Source organism: Anoplopoma fimbria, chromosome 10, assembly GCF_027596085.1.
Source record: "Anoplopoma fimbria isolate UVic2021 breed Golden Eagle Sablefish chromosome 10, Afim_UVic_2022, whole genome shotgun sequence".
Classification (NCBI taxonomy): domain Eukaryota; kingdom Metazoa; phylum Chordata; class Actinopteri; order Perciformes; family Anoplopomatidae; genus Anoplopoma; species Anoplopoma fimbria.
Window position 1 is genome coordinate 4222638 of NC_072458.1, and position 27342 is coordinate 4249979.

Sequence of the window (27342 nt, forward strand, 5' to 3'; positions counted from 1 at the left end):
TCACACAACACAATGCCACACATGTCGCAAGTGTTAAAGGCGTGTGCCATCGGCATGCTGAGTGCAGGAATGACGGCCAGAGCTGCTCGTCTCTTCTTCCTCAGCGGAGTCTGACCTGTGGTGTTGTGTGGGTGAGCGATTTGCTTAGGTCAGCGTTGGCATGTGAAATGTGCCCTATGGTTGCCGTGGGGTTATATTCCAGACAGCCAATGCAAGTTGTTGATGGTAATTTGGATGCACATGTATTAAGATACCAATATCCAACAACTAGACATTTAGGACGCGTGGGCTAATATTCAAGACACTGATACACCAGTTACTGATTCTGTGGGGAAGGCTATCAGTGACCAAAAAAATGTTTGTAGCCCTATAGTTTTTTGTAGTGTGTCTGTTCTTCAAGATAAATCTGCAAATTTTAGAGTGGCCTCTTATTGTGGACACACCTGTGTGATAACTATACTGTTTAATCAGCATCTTGAAATTCAGCATCTTGAAATTCCTCACCAGTTACAGATTTGAACAAAGTGCACACAATTTGAGAGAAACAAAATTTCAAATCGTTAAAGATGGGAGCATAAAGTGTTGCATTTATATTTTAGTTCAGCGTTAATTGCAGAAGTACCCCTAAAGAGCTTGGACAACCATGCCCTTTCTCTGTCCTTTTGAGTAAAAAAGAACTGTCATACAGTACAAAGGAATTAACATATTCCTCATTCATGTGCAATATAAGTTGAATGTATCTGCTGTGCAGTATAAACAATCTGCGCAATCCACAACATCCTTTCAGTACGATTATATCAGATTTTTTTTAACTTATTAATTATACCTTTACTGTACTTGTTTTGATTACTCTTGTTTGTTTGTTTGCACTATCCACAATGCTGCTGTAATCCTGCAAATGTCCCCGCTGTGGGACTAATGAAGGATCATCTTATCTAAAAGAAGGAAATAAAATATAGCAAGAGACCAGAGAAAGTTATGAAATCATTTATTCCCAGCACATGTGGTTGTGTACATCTCCAGCATACGATACTGTGCACATGAGAAGCATCATCATTGACATTAGGCTGTACATGAACAGTGGTCACCTCTCCTGCCCACAGTCTCTCTCTCTCACACACACACACACACACACACACACTCAGTCACACAGACAGACAAGATGATTGGTCAGGCCTTCAGGGGACCAACACTGCTCACCAGAGTTGCTAGCCTGACTTGGTATGGGATCCGCTCTGTTACTGAACACAGATCACTGTGCCGTGGTACTCGTGTCCTTGTAAACACCACAAGAGCTACAGTCCTGGCTCTGGCGCACGGGGGAGACAAAACGTGGATGCTTTTTAGTCTCGACATTCTTTTTTTTAAATTGTTTTCCTTCTTATAGGCGGGTAAGAAAAGGGTGTGGCTGTAGGACTACTGACTACACATCGAGCTTGAGCTTTGTGATTTCTCAGTGCAGACTTGGTCTCTGACATGGAAAAACAAGAAGGTACTATACTGAACCAAATTATCCCTCCCTCCCTCCCTCATTTCCCCATCTTCCACATGCTCTTTACTAAACAGCAAGCTAAACACAGTTTCATCATACCAACAGGAAAAATGTTTATGACAACTACTGACATAATTAAGTTTTCTTTTGCAAGAACAAAAAATGATACACATGCACACATATTCTGACACTTACAGGCGTTCAAACTGTATGCACTTGCAACACTGCCAGACGTTGTGTATCCAAACCAAAGGGGGTCAACTAAACCAACGGTGACTCCGTGGACCTGTGTGAGATTTCCTGTCACTTTTCAGAGGGCACCCGAAAAACACATGACCTGCACTTCCTGTGTTCAGCTACATTAAACACAGGATTTTGAAGATGGATGAGGAGCTGCCGTGATTTTCTAGTCTACAGGATAAGACTATTAAAACCAGGCTACCGCTGTGATACATTTCTGCCGGCCCTGCTGTGTGATGGGTCGTTTCTCGCAGGGCACATCCTGAAAGGGAGTGTTTATTACTATGTACATGCAGCGCACAAGCAAGGGTTTCATTTTCCATCGGATCCATTCTATTAATGCTACTAATGACCAAGATGAACAGAACCAATGAGGCTTTTCCTCAGAAAATAATAAATAAAAGCCTATCAATCTAAAACCCGTTTGGTCCACTTTAAAGAAGGTTTTTGGATCGGCCTTAACGCTCTGCATGTCAGTCTTCTATAGAGGTTTGTTCCTCTTTTTCCGCGTATTTATGGCCAAAACTTCCAGAAGGCGTAAACCGCCCTCCTCTAAACCAGTGTTTCAAAGTCAGCACAGAAACCATAGGAGTTAAAGACGAGGTACATGTGCACTGTGTTTGTGAAAGTGGGTAAAAGATCGAGCTAAAAAGCCGATATGGCACCAGAAACAAGTAAACTCAACGAGAGCAATAGAAACAGCTGATCCTAAAATAAAGCACGAACTAAAAACAGTAAAAGCGCAGGCTGAACAGGACGAACATGAAGAGAGTTGAGCCGACTGTCATGTCATGTCAACAGACAAGAGAGATATGGCAGGAAGTCTAAAATCACATGACTCTATGTGACAAGAATTATTGTAATCAGTCCGTCTGACAAAGTCCAAGAAAAAAAAACAAATGTTGGTGTCAAAATCCACAAATGACGCCACTTCTACAAAATTAGCCTGAATATTTCAGGTGTCACCAAGCTCAGCTGATCAATAAGCGGTTTATTAAGCCGACCCCGTCGAGAATGATAAACAAGCAGAGTAAATTTGGGGATTCTCATTTAAGCAGGTTAGTATGCTGAGATCGCATGCTGTTCAGCAGTACAGGTTATCAAATACTGGCCTCGTGCTGGTCGAGCGCGTTGTGTAAGAAGGGAAACGAGCGATAAGGAAACTCTTCTTTCCTTCTCCTGCCGGCCAGAACGTCACTCTCCCCTCTATCCTGGAGCCCCCTCCCTCCCTACCATTATCCCCATGGAAACCATATAAAAGACAAAAAATAAAATAATAAAATCAAAATACATACAACATCATTATCTCTCCCCCTAACACCGTATCCCCCCAGTCTCTCGTCTTTTAACTGACCTCCTCCATTATTAGTGTTTTCAATATGAAACAATGGACACACCCATGTCAGATTCTAACATTTACATGGCTTTAGTGCAGTCTGACTGCTTCCCATCGAGCGATCGTTTAGAGAGAACAGGGAGGAAGTACGGGGGAAGAGTAGAGGCAGGCAGAGAGGGACAGAGGGAGGCTTCTGCTCCAAAACAGAGGGTGGAGTATTAGTGATGCCATCTGTCCTCCTCACTACTTCAGGATTAGATGGAGTCCTTCGCCCAGTTCATCTGGAGAGGAAGGAAAAGTGTTTGGAGAGGAAAAGAACATTAGATTCTTGTCAAATAAAGGATAAACTAAGCCTTGGTACAGGCCAAATCGAATTTCAAGAGACTAGAGGCTACTGATGCATTATGAGCTCACCTTTGACAGTGCTGATCAAAAAACAGCTCTCGTCAGGCAAGTTGTAAACCATCTGGAAATAACAAAACAAACACAGTGAAATGTGGCTGTTCATCAAATGTCCGTGAAAACATATGACTTAGTATGGTTAAATGGTTCCTTGGTACTTTTAGTGGCGACTGACATAAGAGCAGGAGTGAAGCAGTACAGCACAGATGTAAATCACATGCAAATAAATGACAGTTGAGTTGTTGTTCCTGGTCACACAGCATACAAAAAAAGTGACGCACATCTTGTTTCTTCCTCTGTACAGAGTGAGTAAGTCTCAGTCCTGCCATTTACTCTTGCCCCCATCCACCAATATAGATACCAAATCCCTATTTGAGAGGCCGGCTGTCATTTAAGTTACATTGCCCTGCTGATTTATTTGCCTTTATTGGATTTCAGTCTACTAAGGGTGTGTTGGACTGGAGGATTAAGACAACATTCACAGAAAGTGAAGTTAAAATCAAAAAAGGAAAGGTGTGAAACCCAGCATATTTTAATAAGTGCAACATTTTGCAGATGTTATTCATTTATATTTTTTAACAGCCAACATCAAATGCAGCTCAACACCTGAGCAAGCAAAGTGATAATAAGTTTCCATGGTGATGGTAGAGAGTTTTGAGTGAATCCCACAGTTTACTCTTTTAATTATAACATCCCTCTTAATAAAGAGCCCTCCACAGTTGAGTGTGATACTCCAAATATTAAAGTGGAGAGGAGCAGTTTGGCACACAGCCTGAGTGTGTGTTCGTGCGCCGGTACCTGGTCGCTGAGCAGGATGTGTATCCCTGTAGGACCCTGTCTGTACACCTGGTTGATGGTACCCAGTGGAAGGCTGCACACACACGCCATCTTGCGGATGAGTTCTGCAGCTGTGAGCTCCTCTAGGTACAGAGCATGATACACTACACAGAAACAGAGCAGAGGAGATGTTAATATTCACACACACACACACACACACACACTGCACTGCTCTGTGGACTAACATGATGAGCGTCACACTGCTTTAGAACACGGAGCTTGTTTACCGTGTAAACTAGAGGAAACGCTGTGATCTCCATTTTCACTGGAGGCGTGTCTCTCCAGCAGGGGGCTCTCCTGGGCGGACTCCTGACAGACGTACACCGTCAACCTGGGACGCACTGACCTACACACAAACACAATAATTAATTCAATGAAACACACTGGTCCCTTCATAATGCTCACAGAGGTGTACACAACCACACACAGACACTTTGTAACAAACCTGGATTTAAGTGCATTGAAGAGTCTGATCCCATCTGCTGGGCCACAAATCTGGACCAGGTCGTCCCGGGTTAGCTTCAACAAATCAGAACCTAGGCAACAAGTTGGATAAGTCACTTGTTCTGCAGCTGTTACAACATTACATCCATGTTTTAGTGTGTTGGACAGTGCGTGTATGTGTGTGTATGTGTGTGTGTGTGTGTGTGTACCTGAGAAATGAGAGAAGAGCCGTGCGTAGGAGCTGAAGCGATTTTTCAGCAGCCACTTCTGTGCGTCCTGTATTGAGGCAGTGGGGGTCAACTGCTGCAGAGAGGATAAAATACACACATGGTGTCAACACACTTCCACACCTGGATCTGAGTTTTTCTTTTTTACTTTCCAAAGTAGTTCAGTCCCACTGTGGAATCATACTGTTCAGTTGTTAATGTTTGATGTAAACTAGTGATACGTTTCTTTAGCCACTGTCTGATCTAACAATCATTTTCTATTATTGGTTAAAGAATTAAAATGTCAGAAACAAATCCTGTCTAAAGGTCGATATTGAAAAAACATTTAATTATTTACCATTTCCACCAGTTCATACAGTTGAGAAGAGTGGAGGCTAATCTCCGAGTTGCCATGGCTACCAGGGTCTGCCTGGTGATTGGGTGAGGACGAGTCACTGGAACACAAGAAATTATAATTAAGAGATGCAAGACCAACACACACCTCAGCGAAAGGCCACACACACACACACACACACGCGCACAAGTTACCTGTCCGGTACTGAGGAGGTTGTGTAGGTGGACAGCGGGGTGGAGGTGAAGGAGGGAGTAGCTGCCTGGTTGGGGCTGACGTAGGCGTCTGGCCACGGGGAGCACTGAGGGGAGACACACTTATATCTAAATACACAATTAATCAGACTCACTGGGTTAAAACACACTGTAGGCCAACTCCCCAACAGACAAAAAAAAGCATAAAGGTTGTGGAAAAAGTCAAAGGTGGATTTGGAATTTTAGCTTTGCACCGTCTCCACCCCACCCTAATGTCAAATACATGGCATTAAAACGTCTCCTTCCCAGCAGCTGAGGGTCTACAAGCTTCAGGCTGCAGCTGGGTGTCTACAGGTGGGCGGGGTGGGGGGCAGACTGTGGATGGAGTGATGGGGGAGGAGGAGTGGAGGAGAGGGGAGCAGGGTGCTTACACTGCCTCTCTTGGCCAAGGAGTCGCCACAGTCAGCGGGAAGTGTTCGCTTGCTGGACTTTTTCAGCTCGTGGTCACCCGCATCCTCTATGATGGGTTCAAGCCTCGTCTACATACAGACACACAGCAGAGGTTAGCCAGCCAGCGACCAACACACAAACACAACCAACAACCTCCGGGCAGTCTCAGTGTGGCAAACAAGTGTAGACAATTTAATATTTCAATAATCCTTTATTTTTATCCACCAATAAAAGCCGTGACAAAACCCGAGACACAGAAAACAATCTATACTTAACAGAAAGTAATCTTTACTTAATGATAAAGACTTAACAGCCCAATCAAAGGACAAGTGTTTCTGTATATTTTAGCATTTTACTCTGTTTTATTGTGGACGTGACCCTGACCTGACAAAAAGACCACCTTTGCTTCTAGGGGAAAAGGACAGCAGACTGTGCCTATTGTTTAAACCGTCTTATAAAAACTAAACTTGATCACGAGACGAGATGCGCCAGGATCCAGGTGATTTACCACCGTTGCTAAAACAGTACTGGGGTGGGGGGGGAAACCCTGGTTTGCATCTTAACATTACTGCCAACCACTTTCCAAAGCATACCAGACAACAAACCGTCTTCCAGGCAGCCGTTTGTTTCTGTTCATGTTGCTAAAGAGTAAATTATACGTCCAACCTGCTTGACAGGAAATCCATCACATCTGTCACTTTGACCGTGATGTCAAGTTGTATCATCATCACATTTTTGATGCACTGCAGTTCAAGAGCAGATTGCTGTGGTGGTTTATTGATGTGCCTATGAAAAGCTCCTCCCTCTAACATCAGCAACAGCATTTTACTTAAGAGCTATATGCTGCCGGGGAAAAATAATAATAAGAGAAGGAAAACAATAAGAATAGCAAAGGACTGAAAGGTATCATGTGAATTTGGTAGCTGGAGTTCTGTAGTTTTTTTCTTTTTTTAGGTATTATTATTATTATTAATCCAATAGGTGGTTGGCAAAAAAATATTTGGCAATTGTGACAAAAGATAATAATCATTTATTAGTTATCAGATATAAAAAATGTCGAAAAAATAGTTCCAGCTCTTTATATGGTTGGATTGACTTCTTTTCTCTGTTTTACAACATTGTGAATTTAATATAAGAGTTTTTGACGGACTAAACAAGCAATTTGAAGACGGCACCCTGAGATTGGAGAAATAAATTAAGTCAAAAATACAATGTTCATGAATCTAAAGCGTTCATACATGTTTGACAAGATGGTTGGCAGTGATGTAGAGCACCAGTTTGGCCCTTTACCTAACAAATAGCTGGCTGCTTTGCAAAAACTATATTTCCCTTACTTTGGTGCATACATTTTAACATGGATAACCACCCAAATGGAAATTAAAACTGGATGCTTGCTAGTACTTCAGCCTAGTTTGTGCTAAAGCCATGTATCTGTAAGGCTCGACAGTCCGGAGCAGCTGCATACTGACCTCTGACAGGATAGTGGTATCATAAGAAGGCTGGTACTTCTCCTTCTCTTGAGGTGTGCGTTTCTCCATCTTCTCCCTGTCTGTCTTTTGCTTACGGTCCGCCCCCTTTGGCTAAACAGGAAGCAGCGAAGAAGAGCGAGACATATTTCATTTGCTGCGAGGGACGACGCATGTGGGGGTGTTTAAACGTCCCCTGATGAGAGAATAAATGTTTACCTTAAAGACTTTGATTTGGCAGGAGGCAGAGTGGAGGTGCTCTGTGTACTCCCCAACGTCTCCCTGGGCGAACGTGTCAAACTGGATCCTGAAGGGGACGCCCTTCTCCCCGCCGTGCTTCCTCGGGGTGAACTCTGTGCTGATGCAGTGCACCTGCAGACAGCGAGGAGACAAGAGGACAAGTGAGAGGAAAATATGTGTTTGATGTGGAAATTCAGTGGCTTTCCAAACGGATGGAACAAAAGAGAGCTGATGTTTGACTGTGGCTTGTGTGAATGAGGATGTGAGGATGTGCGTGCGTGTGTGTGTGTGTGTGTGTTACCTGCACAAAAACAGAAGTTCTTTTGTTCATGTCCCACAGGAACTCTGCCGCGTTAAGCTGGGAGGGGTGAGTCTTCGGCTCCACAATGCCCACTGACATAGGGATATCTGTCTCACACACAGACACACAGATATTTGAACTCCGAATCACACACATGGCACGGTTTGAGTAAACATTTCTCGCCAGGCTTCATTACCGATGTCAAGGAGACGGTCGCCAGGACGATTCCACTTCCAGCCCTCCAGCTGCTGGTGCTCTGTGTACTGCAGTCGGCGGTCATGAAACACCACACGCACTATGCTCTACACACACACACGCACACACACACACACACGCATGCACACACACCATGTTAGGTATGAAGTGTATGTGACGTAAGAAATAAACGTTTTTCCCCTCCAGCTCTGTGGTTCCTCTCACCTTCACCATCTTGTTGGTTAGCTCTGGTAGCTCTTCTGGCTTCCTGTTGTCCAACATACGCACCTCGTAAGACTGGCCTGAGAGAGAGAGAGAGAGAGAGAGAGAGATCACAAAATCAAACCTAAGAAAAAATGAGAGCTATTAAAAACTAAACAGGGGAGTGAATGCAACAACCTCCCTGTCCTTTAATGGTATCCTCAGAGAGGATGTTTTTTGTTTATTGTGTAACCTAGGGGAAGTCCATTTAATATTGCACATTATATGGTTTGACATCATATGATTATAAGAGACTTGAATGTCTTAAAGGCAGCATTTTGTTGCTTATGACTAAGCTCTAGGGTTTCCAATGTATTGCTTTAAAGAAAAAAAACTTTTACACTGTGTGATTTTGGGTGGTCACAGACAAAAGTTGACAATTGGAGGGAAATCTTGGTCTTAGATTGTACTGTGAGACTGACGGTCAGAAAAAAAAAGTCAGCAGTTTCCCACACCTTGACTCCTCCTCTTTCAAATTTTTTTGATGCATAGAGGTGCCAGCACTAAGGCCAAACCTTGTTTATTGTTTCGCCATGTTTTCAAAATATGAGAGTGCTGCTAATGAATGACGCAAGTTGATGCCATATCTCTTCTTGCATCGGTTTCACATTGTGGAGCAAGTATTCATCGCGCCATCCGATAGTGGTATAGTTGGTGTCAACGAGGGCTGGCTACTTGTACGTGCACGACACATAATGATACTAGCAAATTACCACATTTCTTTGCACAAAAAAAGTCAAGTATCATGTTGTTAAGCTTTGATTGTGAAAATGCCATAAAGGTTTTAATGTCAACACATCATATAAGGAGGTATTTTCACCAGGTTTAAACTATCTCAATAAGGCTCAACAGTCATGTTGGGACCCAATAACGACTTCCCTCTCTACCAAACCTACAAATGTAATCTTAACTACACAATAAGCTGACATACACTATGCGATATATTTTCCAGTAAAGTGCATCCTGACCTAATGACATGGATGACCAGGCCCTCTTTAAACAGCCCACTCTGCAGTTTGGAAAATGTATCGCATCAGCAAACAACGGAGCTAAAATTGCATTATTGCTGCTCTAGCAATTCTGTATAATTCCATTATTAAAAATTCTATTTTAATGTATGAATTAAGTTAAATCCTCTTTAATTCCATGAAAACGTGGCTCGATAATTGACAGCTTGTCTTGCAGTAAAACATATAGAGACATAAATTCACATATGTTGCTCTTGTTAAAAGGATGATGAGGATGTTGCGAATTCCTACATTTACTTGAATCCCTTTTCGTGTCCTTAAATAAAGTAAATCTCCATTTGTTCCATGAAGTAATGTAGCAGAGTCAAACTGGTAGTGCTTAACATTAAAGTGCCGAGTAAAGGTCAGACCAGGGTTCCATACGCATCTGCAACGATTAATTTTAAGGTAATTATACATCAATGTGGTGATTATTTATTGATATTAAATGATGGTTGTGTCGACTCAAAGAAGTGGACTGCGTGTATAAGATCCACACATCAAACACCAAAGTTCTTATGCGTGTTTTCTTTCTCTTGAGTGCATGCATTGTGTGTCTCACCTTGGTTCAGGTATGTGAGCGTCTCGTCGTGCAGCTTGATGGCAGGCGAGGTGGCGGCACACAGCACATACTGGAATGGGGGATTTTTGGTCTCGCTTTCAGGAGGAAGGCTGGAGTCCTCCTGCTTAAATATCGGCAGAGCCAGCACATCGCTGAGAGAAACAGAAGAAAGAGGAGAGAAACCCAAACAGAAAGTCATTATGGATGCACAGCTTAAAGGTTTCCACTGACGGCTTAATCCGTGCATCTATGTTCTCTCAATATCAAATGTTTACATAAAGTTCTAAGATTTCATTGAATCTCCAAAATCAAACTTATGGCCACATGATCACTGTGACCTACCTTAAAACTAAGGTTTTCCCACTTTGCAGTTATCTCTAAAACTACATCAAATTGGTTTTTACCAACTGTTGCATGCTCCACTCTTTGCATGACAATACTTTACCTCCTCATAATGTGGAATTATTAAATGGACTGGCTTATTTTAGAAGGAGTGGTGAAGGCTCTCCATTGATCAAATGGCTCTCTTATTATATATGCATGAGGCCGCGGCAGGATTAATGAACAAAAACACCCAGAGATAGCCTGAGCTGCTGACACACACACCATCTCTCACACTTGGCAGCGACTCCAGACACCAACCCGTCCTCGGCTCACCCTGACAAATGCTGCAAGAGTGTCAACCGGTGCACCGTGAAATGGAGCGCGGGTGTGTACGCGAAAGTGTGTGTTTTGTAGATCTCAGGGGCTGTGCAGAAAAGGAGTCCTATCCACGCAAACAAATGCAGCTCATGGCATCTCATTACCTTGAAAAACTTTTTAGCAAGTCATGACGCTGCTCTAAACCCAAAGCAAACTTAAAATAAATAAAATAAAATTGACAAATTCAAGACATTCCTGCAGCAACTTGCTGGAAACAACAAAGTCTTTCAAACAGCAGCCTGTGAGATGTATCCAGTGTCAAATAACTTATAAGCTGTGTTTTCTCTCTGCAGGGTTGGTATAGAGACAGATCCAACCTGGGTGCCACAGCCCCAGGGAGACCTGCTACCCAGGAAAACTACATCTGCTTCCTGAAATCTGAGCTGGTTCCACTAAAACACACTGAGACATTCTGTTCCTACCAGCTGCTGACTCCAAACATGCCCCGCAACCCCACAGATAGCACTACTCCTGAAGCCACTGACACCACCCCACTCTCCGTTTTCACTGATTCACTTAAACCCATGGCTTGAGTATTGGTAGACTTGCATACCCTCATAGGAGACTGTCACAAACTTGCGTCACACTCTGCCAAATGTACACTTAAAGCAGATGGCCCAGGAGGCAGCTGATAAGACACATGCAGGTCCTGGACACTGAAATGTCAACACCTCACATAACCTATTACATAATTTCAGTGCACACATACCGAGAGTTACTAATTGAACAGGTGGTTAACAACAATACCCCATTTTGACGCCAACACATTCCTTCTTAAATCATTTAACAAAGACAGAAACAGGAAACATTATCAGTCCTCCACTGATGCGTTATTAAGTAATAGTGCTGACTAACCAGTCTGCTAAGTCAAAAGATGACATTAGGGACAAAAGTTGGAATCACCTGCGTGAACCACAAACCGGTGGCATCACAAGACAATAAATAAAAACGTAAAATGAGCAGGACGCAGAAATTCCATTAAAACATAGTGACACAGACATTGTGTGGCTACTAGAGCCGTTTATCATGTGAAAACTTTAGATAAGATTGTGTTCCAATAACATTCCTGTACTGTCAATAGTGATACCAAAACTACCCCCTTTCAAAACCATTGTTTGGATTGTATAAACAAGAGAGATAAATGTAAAAATTTGGCCCAAAAAACTAAAATGCAATGACAGCTGGACAGACTTTGTTCCTCAGGAGGACTGTGTGACTGAATTAAAAGCTCTAAAGCAGCAACTTAATGGTGAACCTTGTGGTGAGATTTAATTGTTCAATGCTGAAAAGATGCTGAAAGATCTGACCAAGCATACAATCTTGTAGGGTTGTGTCAAGAGTTAGTATTGGGTGCTTGGTCAGATTGATAGGGTTGTTTATTTACTCTTTGGCTGGACGTTTCTAGATATAAATTTTTACATTTTCCAAATTCTAAACAATGTTTTTAGGGAAAGGTTAACATATTTACAACTGATGCATTACGCAGTTTAAATAAAGTAACAGAACGGTCATAATCATGGTTCACCAATCTGAAATGCCTATTGTTTCTTACATAATTACAGTAGTAGGAAATTATTGAAGAAATATCCACATTTCATTTCCAAAACAGATGGTCGATTTCTTCTGTTGCTTCCGCCTTAAAGTCAATTAACTCTTTTAGGAGCAAATATTACTAAAATCAGACCTATCACCTTGTACATAATGTTACAAGCTTTTGTTTCCACACAGCACTGATCTATAGAAACAAAGCCATAGACCAGTTCTAATAACTCTGGCAACAAGGCCTTTTCTGCAGACCTTCCCTTGCGTCCTCTCTTGACATGTACACAAAGTGTAGGTCTCTTTTTTTGGCAAACACACACACATGAACCGATATAATGTACGTGTCCCTCACAGCATAACACGTTTCCTTTCTTTTGTGAGGTTTAGAGAAATGAATCTGTGTCCCTGATGGTGGCACCCTGCGATGACTGCCCTATTCCAAATCCCAAAACAAAGAGCAGCCATCGCACCCTGTACAAAAGGACACACACACAGTGTACTGTTAACATTCCCACACAGAGAGTATGTTGAACTCTCCATCGACCCACTAATGTGTTGGGGGAGCAGGGGGGTGGCCTGTTGAGTCCGGACTCTGACCTCATGCTGTAGGCTCCGGCCCCCAGCTCCTGCCCGATGCCGGACAGGCTGGCATCGAAGTCGTGCACCAGCCCCGACTCGATGGAGGCGTCGTCCATCTTCAGCACCCAGGCCATCGGCCCCAGCTCCTTGTCCTCCGCTTCTACTCGGAGGGCCGCCAGCTTGCTTCAGGTGCGAGAGGTCGGCTAACGAGGAAGTGGGCTCCGCAGCTTGTGGGTGACACCCGAGAGAGGAAAGTTATGCTGCTAGCCCGCTAGCCGCTCCTCGGTAGCTTAGCACAGAGACTGGGTGTATCGCCATATCTCCACTCAGGTTGTTTGTTTAACTCTTGACACACAACACGGTGCTCCACGTGTAGCAACGACACGTCAAGTCCCACTCTGCTAGCAAACACGAGTCGTGATCACAGATGCGGGCAGGTTGTCAGCATGCTAACGTGAGCTAACAGCTAGCTAACAGCTAGCTAGCTTTACGAAGGCAGCACACGGGAGCTCACGCTGGACCCATCGGCCCCACGGGTACCTCGAGTCCTCTGGCTGCTGTTAGCCCAGCACCCTGCAACCACCAGGAACAGACTGGTTCTGGTTTAGTCCGCACAGCTGTTGCTACCTAGCTCTCGGGCTAACGAGCTAGCATCAGCTCCGCTCGCTTCTAGTCGGTCGTGCGATGTCCGGTGACCTAAGAGCAGCTCTCCTCTGGCGCTCCCTGTACCGTCCCAACCCGCTCTCCTCTTCTCATAGCGATGCAGGAATCACCGCTAAGGCTCCCGGGCCTCGAAACGCAGTCCTCTAACCATCCAAAGTGCGGCGGTTGACACAGAACCAGGCATCAACATGGCTCCCTCGGCGCACAGACTGTCGCTCCGTGAAGCCCGCATCGCTGCTGCCACCGCCAGCCCTCCAGGAAGAATGCCAGTGCGGCCGTCAGCCAATCAGAGGCCGCATTCTGGACCCAGCGCAGCGGGATCAGCCAATCAGAAGCCTCGGAGCTTCCGTCATTGTGTCCAACTGTACTAACGCTCTGCCGCCCAGAAAGTATAATAAATGTGTTTCCAGTGATTACTGTAAACAAAGGCAGAGACTTTGAAAGTAATCCTGCAGACTTACAGTACCAGTCAGAAAGTTTGGACACACCTTCTCATTCAATGGTTTTTCTTTATTTTTTATTTTTTTCTACATTGTAGATTAATATTGAAGACATCCAAACTATGAAGGAACACATGTGGAATTATGTGGTAAACAAACAAATGCTCAACAAACCAGAATATGTTTTATATTTTACATTCTTCAAAGTAAGATAAGATAACAGCAGCATAGAGCAGAGTAAAGTGCACACAAGAGACATAGTAAAAGAAAAAGACAAGATAAAAATGAAAAAAAAACAAAACAAGTATTATAAATTCTAAGTCGCTTTGGATAAAAGCGTCTGCTAAATGACTGTAGTGTAATGTAATAAATAAGCAATAAGAAACAGTAGAAAAACAACAATAACTGAAATATTATATTTACAGACAGAAAAACTATTGTATTGTATTGCACAGGTTTTTATTAGTAGTTTATTAGTAGTTGAATGAGAAGGTGTGTCCAAACCTTTGACTGGTACTGTATAAACCCCTACTATGGCATGAACGCACAACAGGACAGGGCTCATTGGTCCACAAGTAAAATATATAGTTATTAATTAACATAGACATATGTTAATGCAAGCTATTTGTTAATGAATAACTATTTTGGTAACTATAAATATTTTGGCTACAATATAGACATAACCGAGGCCATAAAGCAAATCCACGTTTCTGTTAATGCGGTTCGTACCGTGTGTAGCTGCCTCCGTCGTGTCTCTGTTCGGGGACTCGGAAGTTTTCGGTATAAGGCTGCCAGAACAACATCGTGTCCCACAAACAGCTGTCCCTACAGGGTGGCTCACTCCGAAGAAACACGACTCAGCCCGGAACCGAGGAGGTCCAAACAGGAGCTCATGTCTGCTTCAGTCAGTGTGTGAGAGGAGGGAGTCGCTTGTTGTCGGGTCAATAATTACTCACAGGTCGGACCCTGAACGTCGCACGAAGGGAAGGTTTTTTTTTTATCTTGGGAGCAGGAGGGTACATGCGCTATTTTTGCCCAAGTGGGAAGACCCGCCTTAGAATGAAATAACTGCCCCATAGATGACTTCTAACGCCATTCAGGACACTTTCAACACACAATAGTCAGTTTAAAACACAGTCAAGATTAAACATAATGAACAAATATGTGCAGCCTGACCCATGTCTGTGTAGTTGTATAGTATGTGTATTTATTGTCTGTGTAGTTGTATAGTATGTGTATTTATTGTCTGTGTAGTTGTATAGTATGTGTATTTATTGTCTGTGTAGTTGTATAGTATGTGTATTTATTGTCTGTGTAGTTGTATAGTATGTGTATTTATTGTCTGTGTAGTTGTATAGTATGTGTATTTATTGTCTGTGTAGTTGTATAGTATGTGTATTTATTGTCTGTGTAGTTGTATAGTATGTGTATTTATTGTCTGTGTAGTTGTATAGTATGTGTATTTATTGTCTGTGTAGTTGTATAGTATGTGTATTTATTGTCTGTGTAGTTGTATAGTATGTGTATTTATTGTCTGTGTAGTTGTATAGTATGTGTATTTATTGTCTGTGTAGTTGTATAGTATGTGTATTTATTGTCTGTGTAGTTGTATAGTATGTGTATTTATTGTCTGTGTAGTTGTATAGTATGTGTATTTATTGTCTGTGTAGTTGAGCTGCTGCAACACTTGAATTTCCCCCATGGGGATCAATAAAGGAATATAATAAAGTTATTGTTACATTAATAAACATATTATGTCACTGGTTTGTTATGCTTAAATGTGAAAACAGAATTTTCTGTTGCAGCTGGTCCGAGGTGGAGTTAGTTTTTAAGTTAGTTAATAATTACTTTAAATGTTGGGTACTGTAGTAGTATACACTCTATCGGTTTTATATATATATATATCTCTGAATTGTAGAAGTATAAAGTAACAAGTAGTTCAAGTAGTTTAAAACGGTACTTTTAAAAGGACAGGCAGCACATGAACTGCATGGACCTGGCAGTTAAGATGTGGCTGCAGGCTGCTTCTGTATATCCAGATCCTCTTTAGCAGCTTCTCAATTTACAGCTTAGAGAACAGATGCATACATGAAATTCAGCTCGGGTTTCAGCAATAGCAATGTTGCATAAGACATAAATGTTTTGTCTTTCACAACATATATCTGGATAAGTCCACACTACTTAATTAACTGCTGTACACATTTTCCTGATTTTTATACCACAGCTCTCCGGTCGACAAAAATAATAATAATCCTGACTACAAACTAAACAGGACAGTGGTTGTAGAGAGGATTAATTGAGCAAAGCAATAATGAAAATACTGAAGTGACCCAGAGGTTATAGACATGACCTCTGGGTCCTTTGGTTAAATTCCACCTTTAACCAAAGTTTCTTTTTAAGGGTTTTTAGATGCCAAGAGAAAAGAGTATTTAGTGTTTTACAAGAACAAAACACAAAAACATACAAATAATTAAGTGTAACAGACTTTTCTTTCAATCGTATCCCTTTTATCACCAGCTGTGATATAAACAAAGAGTAACTCCAAAAAGGGACAGAGGTATTGTGCAGTTTCAAGCTTTTCTGGATTAATTAATCCTTATTTTAAATTTCAGGGTCTCTTGGTTTAAGGTACAGCTGTAACAAAGACGAATAGTTTAAACCAAAATGATCTTAACTGTTGTATTGCATTGACACTAATGCAGCAAGTAAATATGTGTAATATATATATACTGTATATATATATATATCCCTCCTGTGACTTACATTTCTATCCACCCTTTCACCACAAGACTCTTTTCCACTTCAAAAAAATCAGAAGAGGCAGGGCTCATCATGATCTGTACAAGTTCTTTATTGTAATGTAAGCACAGCTTTGTAAATGCACGGAGGAAACACAACAGTGAAAACTAGAATGTTACGAGAAGAGGAAGGAAAGAAAGACACGATGAAGAGAAGAGAGAAAAGGGTGACATGACGAATTGTTTTCAGAGCTGTAAATAATACATTTCTACAAATTTCTCAGGAGAGAAAATGAAATAAAAAGAAGTGTGTGAGAGAGAGAGAGAGAGACACTACAGCTAGCGCATCAGAGAAAGAGAAAAAAAAAAAAAGGATGGGCACAGGTGCGCACCCCTCCCCCGGGGAACTCTCCTAAATGACAGTTATTGGATATTCCATTTTAATATCATATATAGATACATATCCACTATGTGATAATAAGCCATATCCTGTCATACTTCATGTAGTAAGCAGCACGCACCCATCTTCCTCCACATTTTGCCCAGAAGTGGAGTGAAACAAGGAGGACACCATGAATTTTTTTCTGAAAGGGGCGGACATTGTTCACATTAATTTAAAACCCCAGTCCCACTATTATGACTGTCGATCAAACTCCAATAAAAACATTTTTATGTTAAATTTAGTCTCATGCATAGCCAAGCACAAAACACCTCCTTATACTTTGGAATCCACCCATGGACTGTTTTCACTATGAGCAGGCCTCTCACTGTGACTCGCGTTAGTGCTGTGCACGGTTGGTTGGTCGTACCTTTTAGGCTAATCAGCACCTTTTTGAAAGAGAGAGAGAGTGTGTGTGTGTGTTTATGTGTGTGTGTGTGTGTGTGTGTGTGTGTGTGTGTGAGAGAGAAAAACTTCAGACATTAAAACCGCTGCAGTAAAACCTCGTTGCGTAAAATAAATCCAAACTATGACACAATGTAAATTTACATTCCCGTCTACCTGGCCCCAGTTACTCACTGTTCAAAGAAAGACACAAGACGGCACCATTCGTTCGTCTCAGCCCTGTTCTGTTACCCTAACCCCCCTTCAGAATGAGAACCATGCAGACGCACTTCCTGTTGACATCGAGATAATATGCAGAGGGGGGGAGCAGTAGTGTTCGGGATGGAGGACGGACATTTCATATCTTCATCCTGCGAGTGATTAGTGACAGACCTGGGTGTGACTGAATGTGTGTTATCTGTTTATATTTAAGGGTTCAGTCTGAGATCAGGGCGGATCTTCAAGAGAAGAACTTCAACACTCCTCTCTTCTGCACCACAACTCCCATCTTGTAGTGGGGCAGGAAATGTATGAGGATTGTGTGTGTGTGTGTGTGTGTGTGTGTGTGTGTGTGTGTGTGTGTGTGTGTGTGTGTGTGTGTGTGTGTGTGTGTGTGTGTGTGTGTGTGTGTGTGTGTGTGTGAATCTGCTGGCCAGAGTGCAGCGAACATGTGGTTGTAAGCAGTTGGCTCAGGTGAAAGGGTGTTAGGATGTGTGTTTTGTTCTCGGTCTGTGTGGGTGCGAGTTCATGAACTGATGTTTTTATGTGTGGTGGAGCAGAGTTGCAGTTCTGTGAGAGTGCGCCGTGTCTCCTATAGGCCCTCAGACGAAGGTTCACCGCCGCTCGAGCCAGACTGGGCGCGCTTGATGTACAGATTCAACAGCTTCAGCTGCGGACAGAAAAACAGACGGAGGATAGATGTGTGAATGTTTGTGTCTCCAGAGGTTGAAAGGAAGTCATACATGGTGAAAGTCTGTTGGCTAAAAAACATTTTAATATGTTAGTTTCAATAGAGAGGCACATTATATGTTTTGTTTAAGATGGAGCGGTGAAGCAACATGTCATTTTGTAATCAAATGTGACCTGATGAGATGTGGATCCACTGCAGCTGTATTGTTGGTGTCTTGTAAACCCATGAGGGTTGGGCACGTTTTTGTGCATGACACGAAAAAAAAAAATAATATATAATATTATAAAGATGGAATTGAAATGATTTTGCATAAAACTACAACAAAAGACCACACTGGTCTTTATCTAGAACTCTTAAAAATGTGTTCAAAAACAGTTCAAAAGCATATAATTAAATCTGTTTAGGAGGCCAGAACTTGGCGTGTAAAGACATAAGGAGCTTGAATGGTAACACGAATGAGAATCTACATATTTTACACCAACTGGCTTGTGCCTCGACAAGTTTCAAAGGTTGATAGGTCGGGTTACCTTGCTGCTGGAGAGTTGGCTGAGATGCGGTTTGAGGTCCTCTCCGATCACTGCATAAATGGCCACCAAGCAGAACACACAGGCTTTCCTCACACTGCTCTCAGAGTTGTCGTAACCCTGTTCAACCAGATACAATAGATCACAAACCTGCAGGACACTTAAAACAAAGGAGTCAGCTAAAGTATTCATGTGTGAATGTGTGGGTGGTGTTTGAGGACAGGAGGTACAACATAAAAAGAATAATTCCTTTAACTTTGAATAAATAATATGCCCACTATTATACTTCAGCATCAAAACAAAATGATGTCTGTATGTGTGCTACCTGTATGAGTCCTGGCACTATCTCAGGCAGGAGGCTCATCAGGCCCTCGCGGGGAACCCTCTCCACTACTTTGGTCTGCATCTTGATGGCAGCCAGGTTGATGGGGTAGTCAGCTGACTGGATAATGGGACACAACACCTTGACACACTGGTCTGGACTGATGGACAACGCCAACATGGCTGCCGTCTCCTCCGCTGCTCGCACCACCTGCAGGAACAACACACACGAATGTCAACGAATGTTCTCAACTCACGTATATATTTGAACACAGCAACAAAACAACAGCTATTCAAATATGAAAATCCATATTTGACAGTCAAAATGAACGCACTAAAAGCAGAAACAGGGCTTCTGACAGAAGTTCAGCTCAAACCGGAGCGCTGTACAGTGCTGCGTCGCCCCGGGTCTGTTACGCCAGGGTGCCATGGAAAAATAGATATCCTAATAGTTCACATTTTTTAAGAACAAATATTCTAATAATTGCTGTTAAACAATAAATAAGGCACAGATCACACTCAGTATGTAATCTGTATTTATGTCATCTGTTCCCTTGAAATAAATATCATCATTTCATAATCATGTAGCAGATGTTTTTATGCTACTAAACACTTTGATAATTTACTAATAAACTAATGCATAACTTTTGCACCATCTCTTCACGCTCTCTGAAGTCCTCGTGATAAAAAGACGTACCTCCTTGTGGGGGTCTTTGTGAGCCTCCAGGGCCTTCATGATGGTGAGCTCGGCGTAGTTTTTGAACCTCCAGGGCTGCTTGCCTAGAATCTCCCTCAGCACCCGCAGAGCCAGCGTTCGGATCACATGCTGGGAGAATCACAAGGATGTTAGTTTAAAGGAAAGAAGGGTAAGTTGGCCTATTTGCACAGTGTTATAACAGAAATGAATCCGGCCTGTGTACCTCTCTGTCACCCATCGTTTCCAGCAGGAGCAGCAGGATGGTCTTGAAGTGTTCGTCCCACACCTGCAGGGTGTTCTCGCGAATCAGCTTCAGCAGTTCGCACAGCGCTGCCTTCCTCTCCTCAATGCGCTCGTTGTGATTGGACAGCTCTTTCAGCAGCTCGGCCACCAGCTCCGATTGGTCCAGGCTGCTGTCTGTTAGGAGACAATAGACAAGTTAAAAAAAAAACCAAATCAAACATGGGACGATAATCATACGAGTTGTTTTTAGTGTGTCTGTGTTGCTCTGTCGGAACGTGTTTGTGTACCATCTGTGAGCTGCTCAGAGTCGTCCATGCTGGTGTCTTTGCGGCTGTGTTTGAAGGGGGAGTCTGAGAAGTGGTCTCGGGCCCCTCGGGGGCTGGAGGACAGCAGAGGGGTGTTGAGGAGGGATGTCTTGTTGTCCAGAGCCATGCGGCCTCCGTCCACAAAGTCTGACACTCTGCCGTCTGTCCCGCTGTCCCCCTGCAGAGATTAAATAAAAATCGTTCAACATTGTCACTCCAGTCAAAAAATAGTTTGCTTTCCCGATTGCTGCACACAAAGGATGCACTGACAAGTTATATTCATCAAAACAAGAAGAAGAATTTAATCAGATGAATCACTATATTCAAATTGAGGATTTTGTTCAAGTATTTCTTTTTCTTTTAGGGTGATGATGTCATGTCTACAGATATTCAAAAAAAAGTGACATCATGCCAAAATACTAACAGTTAAGTTTTTGAATTCATGTTTAATTTATGTCTGTTTGTCAAAGAATCCTGTAGTTGGTCTGATTTGCTTTCATGGCACAAACAAACTGAACCAGACCGTGACCCAGCTTTACAGTCTCTGTCGAGTTGTTTACTCTGCACAGGAGTAAAAGTGACAGCTTTCACAGCAGACCCAATACACCAGCAAGCACAAACCCTTTGACCTGCACTAAAATAGGCTAAGTGTAAAAGCATTCTAAAATGCTCCACTGTACGCCGTTTCAACAGGTGAAGAATGATAATGGTCAAAAAAACAACCCAAAAAAAACCAAACTCTTATTCTAACATTTCAGATTTATTCATCTGGATCACATCAAGGTTCATGGCCAGGAACCTTTGGGTGACCTTTATATTGTTGAAAGCATGTAGTTCTCTAACTGTAATTAAATTAAATTAATTTGGCCCTTGAGAAGGCCGACTTGCGGCGAACCACCAGGTAAGGAGTGGCGCAGGGTTAAGAGGGTTAAGCTCTTGTTTCTGTGTATATTTACACTCAAACCACTAAATGCCACTATATTAGTGGTGGTTTGATGAGTCAGATGTGCTGTGATTGGCAGGCTGATGACATGTGAGCTGATTAGATTTCAGAGGCATCACATGGGGAAAATGTCAGGGGGTCACACCTCTGTACTTGAGTACACCGTGTCCTTTAAAGGGGCAGGGTTTGCTGAGGGATTGCAAAAAGAGCTGACATGACGTCTGCAGTCATAAATTTGGACAGAACGAGAAGAGGATCTCAGCACGTGTGAAAATATTATTGAGGAAATCCTCTTGGTGTGATTTTCAGCCACTGGGATTCATAACAGACAAAACACATGGTTTTAATCAGTGTCTGTAGAGGATTTTGTTTACGGCCATCAGTCTCATCAACACCTAATGTATGTCTCTCAGTTCCCACACTGCAGGGGGAGAGGTGGAACAGATCACATGTCAGGGTCACATGCAGTTAATGTCGCTAGCTATGTTTGTGCGTGTTTACACCTTTGCAAGTCTTGGAAAACATGCTGCAAGGCTAAACCAGACAAGGATCAAAACCTATTACTGTTAGAGTACCAAGTGAGATACGTCTGTTGTCAGATCTTGTTAACATATTGGTTAATCAGACATTTTCTATATTTAAATAAACGTCGACAATTTTTTCACACTGAGGCCACGGTTTTGTATGGCTGCTTGTGTCGAGGCCGAATTAAACAGCTTTAAAAGTAAAGTATAGACAAAATAGTTTTGCTATTTTGCCAAAAAAAAAAAAAAAGGCTTCATTCTAACAGTAGTGTTAAACAAAAATGTTAAACATGTGTCATAAACCAATGCTTAATTGCTATGGCAACACTGAGCAAGTTTATTTATTAATCAACTTATATTTTAGCCAGCAACCATCAACGAAGCCCCCTGTTGCACAACTCTACATGAAATGTTGCCCATAATCAAAGTTACTTGTATTTGTGAAGAATGCAGGAACTGATGAACACTAAGAACTGATTGAGCATTAAAATGCATTAAAACTTTTATTTTTTCTCTTCCTACCACTTTCCACAACACCTCTAAACATTTTATTTGCAGCAGCGTTCTGCTTAAGTTTCAACAAAAAATATTGTCTGACTAAAATGTTTGGCTCTTTTACAACAAGCGATGAGGATAAAGTGTGAAACTAGCGTTGTGGTGTTTCATGAAGGAATTCCTTAAAGTTGGCAGCTTGTTTTTTTTAAGCCTACTCTTTAACACCTCGCTGCTTGCAAATCTTGTCTGTTACACTTCACACAAACTGTAAATGTGTCACCTTTGTTTTCACTCAGTCATGTCATGACCCCCAGAAAATGTCAAACTATGTAGACTAGTACTTAAACCAAAAGGTGTTGCCAAGAGTTACAGAAAAAAAAAAAAAATATTTTTCATAAGCAACAGTACAGCTCTAATGGCTCCATATTTATCTGGACACATACTGATGTACACGTACATGAACACATACAACATCCATCGGTCTGCTCCACTCACCTCGTCTCCCTCCCGCCGGTGGACTGGTTCATTCATGTCCTCTTGGCTGCGGACGCTGAAGTTCTGGATCGCCTCAGTGACACCTTTCAGTGAGCTGTAGATGTCCTCTGAGTTCATGTTCTCTGTGTCGTAGTCAAATGCACTAAACACAAACCAAAGAAAAAGGACGATGAACCATGGCGGCATGATTGCAGCTGAATTGAGTCTTCAAACCGCTATACCCCACGTATGAAACATGCTTCAGATGGTGTTACATCTGCTTCCTTAGATAAATGTGGAAACAATATTTCAATGGAGGACCAAAATTTTAAATTGACATTAAAACAACTAAAACTGTACTGATCTCATAACCCCAAGGAGAAAAAGAGGCAGTAGGTTTGTCGTGAAATTGACGATAACTGTGATATTTAAAATATGACATATTGATTTCATGTTAATAATACACATGTGATAATATTGTGTAAATAATCCAGAGCCTCTTAAATCAGACTTTTGTACAGTTATTGTTACAGACCATCTTCACCTCCCTAAACTCGAATTTTGAGCTTAATTAATTTGCCGAATAGAAATAAAACACACCAAAAATAGTATTAGATACATTTTACTGACTGACTTTAAAAAATAATTCTCTTAGTAATGCGATAATATTATTTTATGGAAATGTCTGGCTATGATAATCGTGTAGTGAAAATCTGATATTGTGACAGTCCTACAGCCCACTGAGCCACACTGTAACTAATGTGGTTTAATCTATATGCAAATCTCTAGACTTTACTCTTGTCTTCTGTTTACATACTGTCCTGTGTTGATGCTAGTATGTCAATTATTGTTAGATTTGAAAAGTGTGTGTGTGTGTGTGTGAGATACCTTGGTGAGGGGGTGTTCTGGGAGGTGTTGGTTGGGGACGTAACCGGGCTGGACCAGCTTGCTGGAGATCGGGGGGTGTGGCGTGTCAGAGGGCTGCCCATTGGTGCCTGAGGAAGAGACAAAGAACATGTTTAGTTTAGTTAGAAAGAAGTATGCTATTAATGCTGTAGTATAATGATTTACAACCACAGCGTACCAATGTGTGTCTGAAATAATCCCTTTGTTACCTGTGCAGCGTTGCCAGTGTTCTTCAGATGGTTTTGAAGCAGCTTGGTGGCTCCGTCCTGGAAGGTTTTGGGCAGAGCTGCCAGCAGCATGGTGAACTCTGGAGTGTTGAGCTGGAACAGTGAGATCAACACCGACTGGGCCGCCTGTAGCAAAATACAACAAAATACAAACCTCTCAGTCAAACTTGGAATTGCTATAATCTTTTCCTGTGTTTGTGTGCTTTATTGAATGAAAGACGGTTGTAGTTCTTTCAAATATCATGATAATTTACTATGGGAATACGGTTTTGAGCTGGTGGAGGTTTGTGTGTCAGCACCTTTCTGACGTCAGAGCTCTTGGGTTCAGTCGTCCAGGTGATGATGCGGGAGATGGCGAGCCGAGTCTCACTGGAGTTCACAAAGTCTGGAGCTTCCATCTGTAACGTCAGCGTGTCGATATACTTCAAAATGGCCACCTTCACCTGTAACACAAAAATGTGCATACATACAAATCATTAGCAAGTTGACTAATAACAAAGATACTGCATGGCCAATATTCACCTGCAAAAACACAAAACCAGTAATAACAGAACGACAAACACAAACACACACACACACACGCACACGCACGCAGGCATGAAAAAGTGACCACCAGTGTTACAGACAACATGAACAACCGCAGCAGATTGTGCATCTCTTGCAGGTCTGAAAATAAATTGATCTGATGAATCAGTGAGAGAAGAGCTTGTCATGCTTTGTCATGTGGGAAACAAATCAATCAAAAAGAAAAAGCGATGATAAATCAAAGAAACCAATAAATGCAAACATTCGTCGCAGGCTCCGAAACGCCACAACAACTGACTCCTGCCCTGATTTTCTTCCATCTCTTTCCAAATGCACCTCAAGGACCAGCAACTTCCTCCAAATCACTCAGCAGCATTGCCGGGCCATATAATTGCTCCCCCCGGAGCGCACTGACCTGGGAGGACTGGCTCCAGGCTGCGGCCTGCTCGTCTAGAGAGCAGGCGTGGCGCCGCACTCTGGGGGGGAACAATTTTACCCCGGACCCTCCCCTGCCTCGCCCTCGCCCGCAACACGAGCTCCGCACAGGCTTCAGAGAGAAAGAGGAGAAATCGCCGCGTCAATCAACGGAGAGAGAAAGGGAGACGAGGACAGGGGAGGGCGGGGGCAGACAAGAGAGGAAAAGGGAGCAGAGGGAGGAGGGAGGGAGGGAGGGAGGAGGAAGGGTGCAGAGAGTTTAAGAAGTGAAAAAAGATTGAAAAGCAGGCTTGGGCGATCCTTAAATTTAATTATATTATTCTGAAAATCTGCAATAGACGATGTAATCGTTAAGGCCACATGATGGCAGCCAAGAGCTGTGATGCCTCGTTAATCAATAAAAACAGTAGTTTATGAAGCTTCATGCAGCAGTCTTTAGGATGGATAATGACTTGTAAAAGGCTCAACACGTATTAAGATCCTTATCATGTCAGTATACTAGGCAGTGTTGCAAGGAAAGTAAATGACTTGATCTTGCAAGTCACCTCTCGCAGTATGTTGAGGTTGGGTTTTTCTTTTTTATTGTGTGATGTTGAGATCTTTTTCTGAAAATTCAATTGAGAAACTGCTTACAGATAAAATAAGCAGAACCAATCCAGTGAACTGTATATCAGAAAAATCTTACTTATGAAAAAATCCTGTAATTCCAAGATTGTCACAATGATTTGTAACATCCCCCACAAACATATTTCTACTGTCTGACTGTATATTTCGACATATTGCCCTCCCCTCGTCTATGATGTGAGCTGTAAGGTCACGCTATGAGCCAACAGACTCTGAGAACAATGTTTAATGACTATCAAGAGTTTTCTCAGGTCACAGAGGTCCCACAGTAGGTCCACATTCCAAAACTGTGCTTTAAGTGGCCAACAGCTGACAGCAATAATAAAAAGCAACAGCAATCTATCTCTTAAATGACAGAGGTGTTAAACAGCAATACAATTTGCCAAGTCAAATGAAGAGCGTGTTGAAAGAAAAATGTATATTTCGTAAAGGGGTGATATTGTGATGACGTTAATATCTTTCATTGCCCAAGCCTAGTGTGAAGGTAGAGGATGAGAAAAACTGGTAGGGAATAAAAAAAAGTTGTGAGAATGGGGAGGAAATATCGGGCAGGAGCGGGAGGAGGGAAAGGAACAGAGAGTTAAAGGGTTAAGGAGAGCGAGGAGGAGGAGTGAAGTAGCAAAGCTTGAGTTTAAGGTAAGTAGTGGGGAGCTTGGTGATACTGGTTGGGGGAGAAGTTGCTCTAACAGAAGGGTTAGTGAGGAGGAAGGTACAAGAGGATGAATAAGAAGTTAGAGGAGGAAAAGCTTGAAGGGAGTGTCCTCAATGTAGCAGAGCAAAAAGCCAGTAGAGAAGCTAGATCAACCGCTGACCAATCACAGCCCAGGATTCAGGGGTTTGGGCAGGCATGAGGTCACATCAGTACAACAGTTACCACGGTTAAGAAATCCCAAAGTTTCCAGCCTTATGACCATCCTTCCCTCTCATCCCTCCCCTTCTCAGGCCTCCATTCTCTTTCACATTCACATTCACATCACACACACACACACACACACACACACACACACACACACACACACACACACACACACACACACACACACACACACACACACACACACACACACACACACACACACACACACACACACACACACACACACACACACACACACACACTTACCCTTGAGGTTGGGCGTCTGTGTCTGGTCCACAGTAAACCTCATGAGAATAGTAAACTGAAGGTCGTTGGGGAAAGACTCTCTGTCAGAGGGGGAAAAAAAGACACATTCAATTTACAGCGGAAACACATCTCAAGAGTAAACGGATAAATGCTTTTTAATACAAAAAGTCTGAGTAAACAATGATTTGTGTTACCATCCTTTCTCTTTGTGTATGTTTAAACACGCAACACAGAAAAGATTATTCTTTTACATGTTTATGAGATAATGCCCGACAAGATGTCCATCACATAAGGGTTAATGAACAGTGAGTCTGTAATTATTTCAAAAGGAACCCCGACAGGGTGAGCAGATCCCTAAAGCAAAGAAAACCCCGTCAAGACGATTTGAGACTCCGCCACGAGCTCACCCTGTATGGGTTCATTTCGCAATAATGATGGTTTTATCCCTTCCTTAATAGATGACAGGCAGACCCGTGTGTCTCTGAGGTTGCCTCTTGAGTTCACTAATTCCTGATTAGGACATCTCGAAGGGCACTAAGCTGCTTGTACCATGGTCACTTGGCAAAAAAAAAAGAAAAGTCCATTCATTTATTT

General features: G+C 42.4%; 2 protein-coding genes across 4 annotated transcripts in view; both read right to left on the bottom strand.

The window, feature by feature from the left end:
* Positions 1–971: 971 nt before the first annotated feature.
* ubp1 (upstream binding protein 1) lies at positions 972–15150 on the bottom strand. Of its 3 annotated transcripts, none has more exons than XM_054605737.1 (16): positions 14641–15150; positions 9986–10137; positions 8381–8457; positions 8157–8262; positions 7961–8067; positions 7639–7791; positions 7423–7533; positions 5935–6042; positions 5507–5610; positions 5316–5412; positions 4961–5054; positions 4753–4843; positions 4535–4653; positions 4269–4411; positions 3483–3534; positions 972–3349 (listed from the first exon to the last, which is right to left on the bottom strand). In XM_054605737.1, the coding sequence occupies exons 1-16, from the start codon at positions 14712–14714 to the stop codon at positions 3312–3314; spliced, it is 1626 nt and encodes a 541-aa protein (XP_054461712.1). In that variant the 5' UTR covers positions 14715–15150; the 3' UTR covers positions 972–3311. The 3 variants fall into 3 exon arrangements, with proteins under 3 accessions (XP_054461712.1, XP_054461711.1, XP_054461713.1); XM_054605736.1 differs by lacking the exon at positions 14641–15150 and adding an exon at positions 12827–14130; XM_054605738.1 differs by lacking the exons at positions 5935–6042; positions 14641–15150 and adding an exon at positions 12827–14131.
* Positions 15151–16751: 1601 nt separating this feature from the next.
* The window catches only part of clasp2 (cytoplasmic linker associated protein 2), a 59109-nt gene continuing 48518 nt past the window's right edge, over positions 16752–27342 (bottom strand). Inside the window, exons 32-42 of the mRNA XM_054605897.1 lie at positions 26749–26828; positions 24341–24483; positions 24024–24167; positions 23797–23903; positions 22930–23071; positions 20455–20650; positions 20148–20341; positions 19925–20053; positions 19232–19438; positions 18910–19026; positions 16752–18361 (exon numbers count right to left, since the gene is read on the bottom strand). Coding sequence (XP_054461872.1) covers positions 18284–18361; positions 18910–19026; positions 19232–19438; positions 19925–20053; positions 20148–20341; positions 20455–20650; positions 22930–23071; positions 23797–23903; positions 24024–24167; positions 24341–24483; positions 26749–26828 — 1537 coding nt within the window. The 3' untranslated portion in view covers positions 16752–18283. The remainder of the gene's footprint in view (positions 18362–18909; positions 19027–19231; positions 19439–19924; positions 20054–20147; positions 20342–20454; positions 20651–22929; positions 23072–23796; positions 23904–24023; positions 24168–24340; positions 24484–26748; positions 26829–27342) is intronic.

What these genes read in the sequence shown, in the direction of transcription:
- ubp1 (XM_054605736.1), bottom strand. Translation starts at nt 12,942, where the DNA reads ATGGCCTGGGTGCTGAAGATGGACGACGCCTCCATCGAGTCGGGGCTG. An exon ending in GAACTTCTGTTTTTGTGCAG is followed by an intron (nt 7,792 to 7,960) that starts GTAACACACACA and finishes CGCTGTCTGCAG; the next exon opens with GTGCACTGCATCAGCACAGA. An exon ending in CGTTTCCTCTAGTTTACACG is followed by an intron (nt 4,412 to 4,534) that starts GTAAACAAGCTC and finishes GTTTCTGTGTAG; the next exon opens with TGTATCATGCTCTGTACCTA.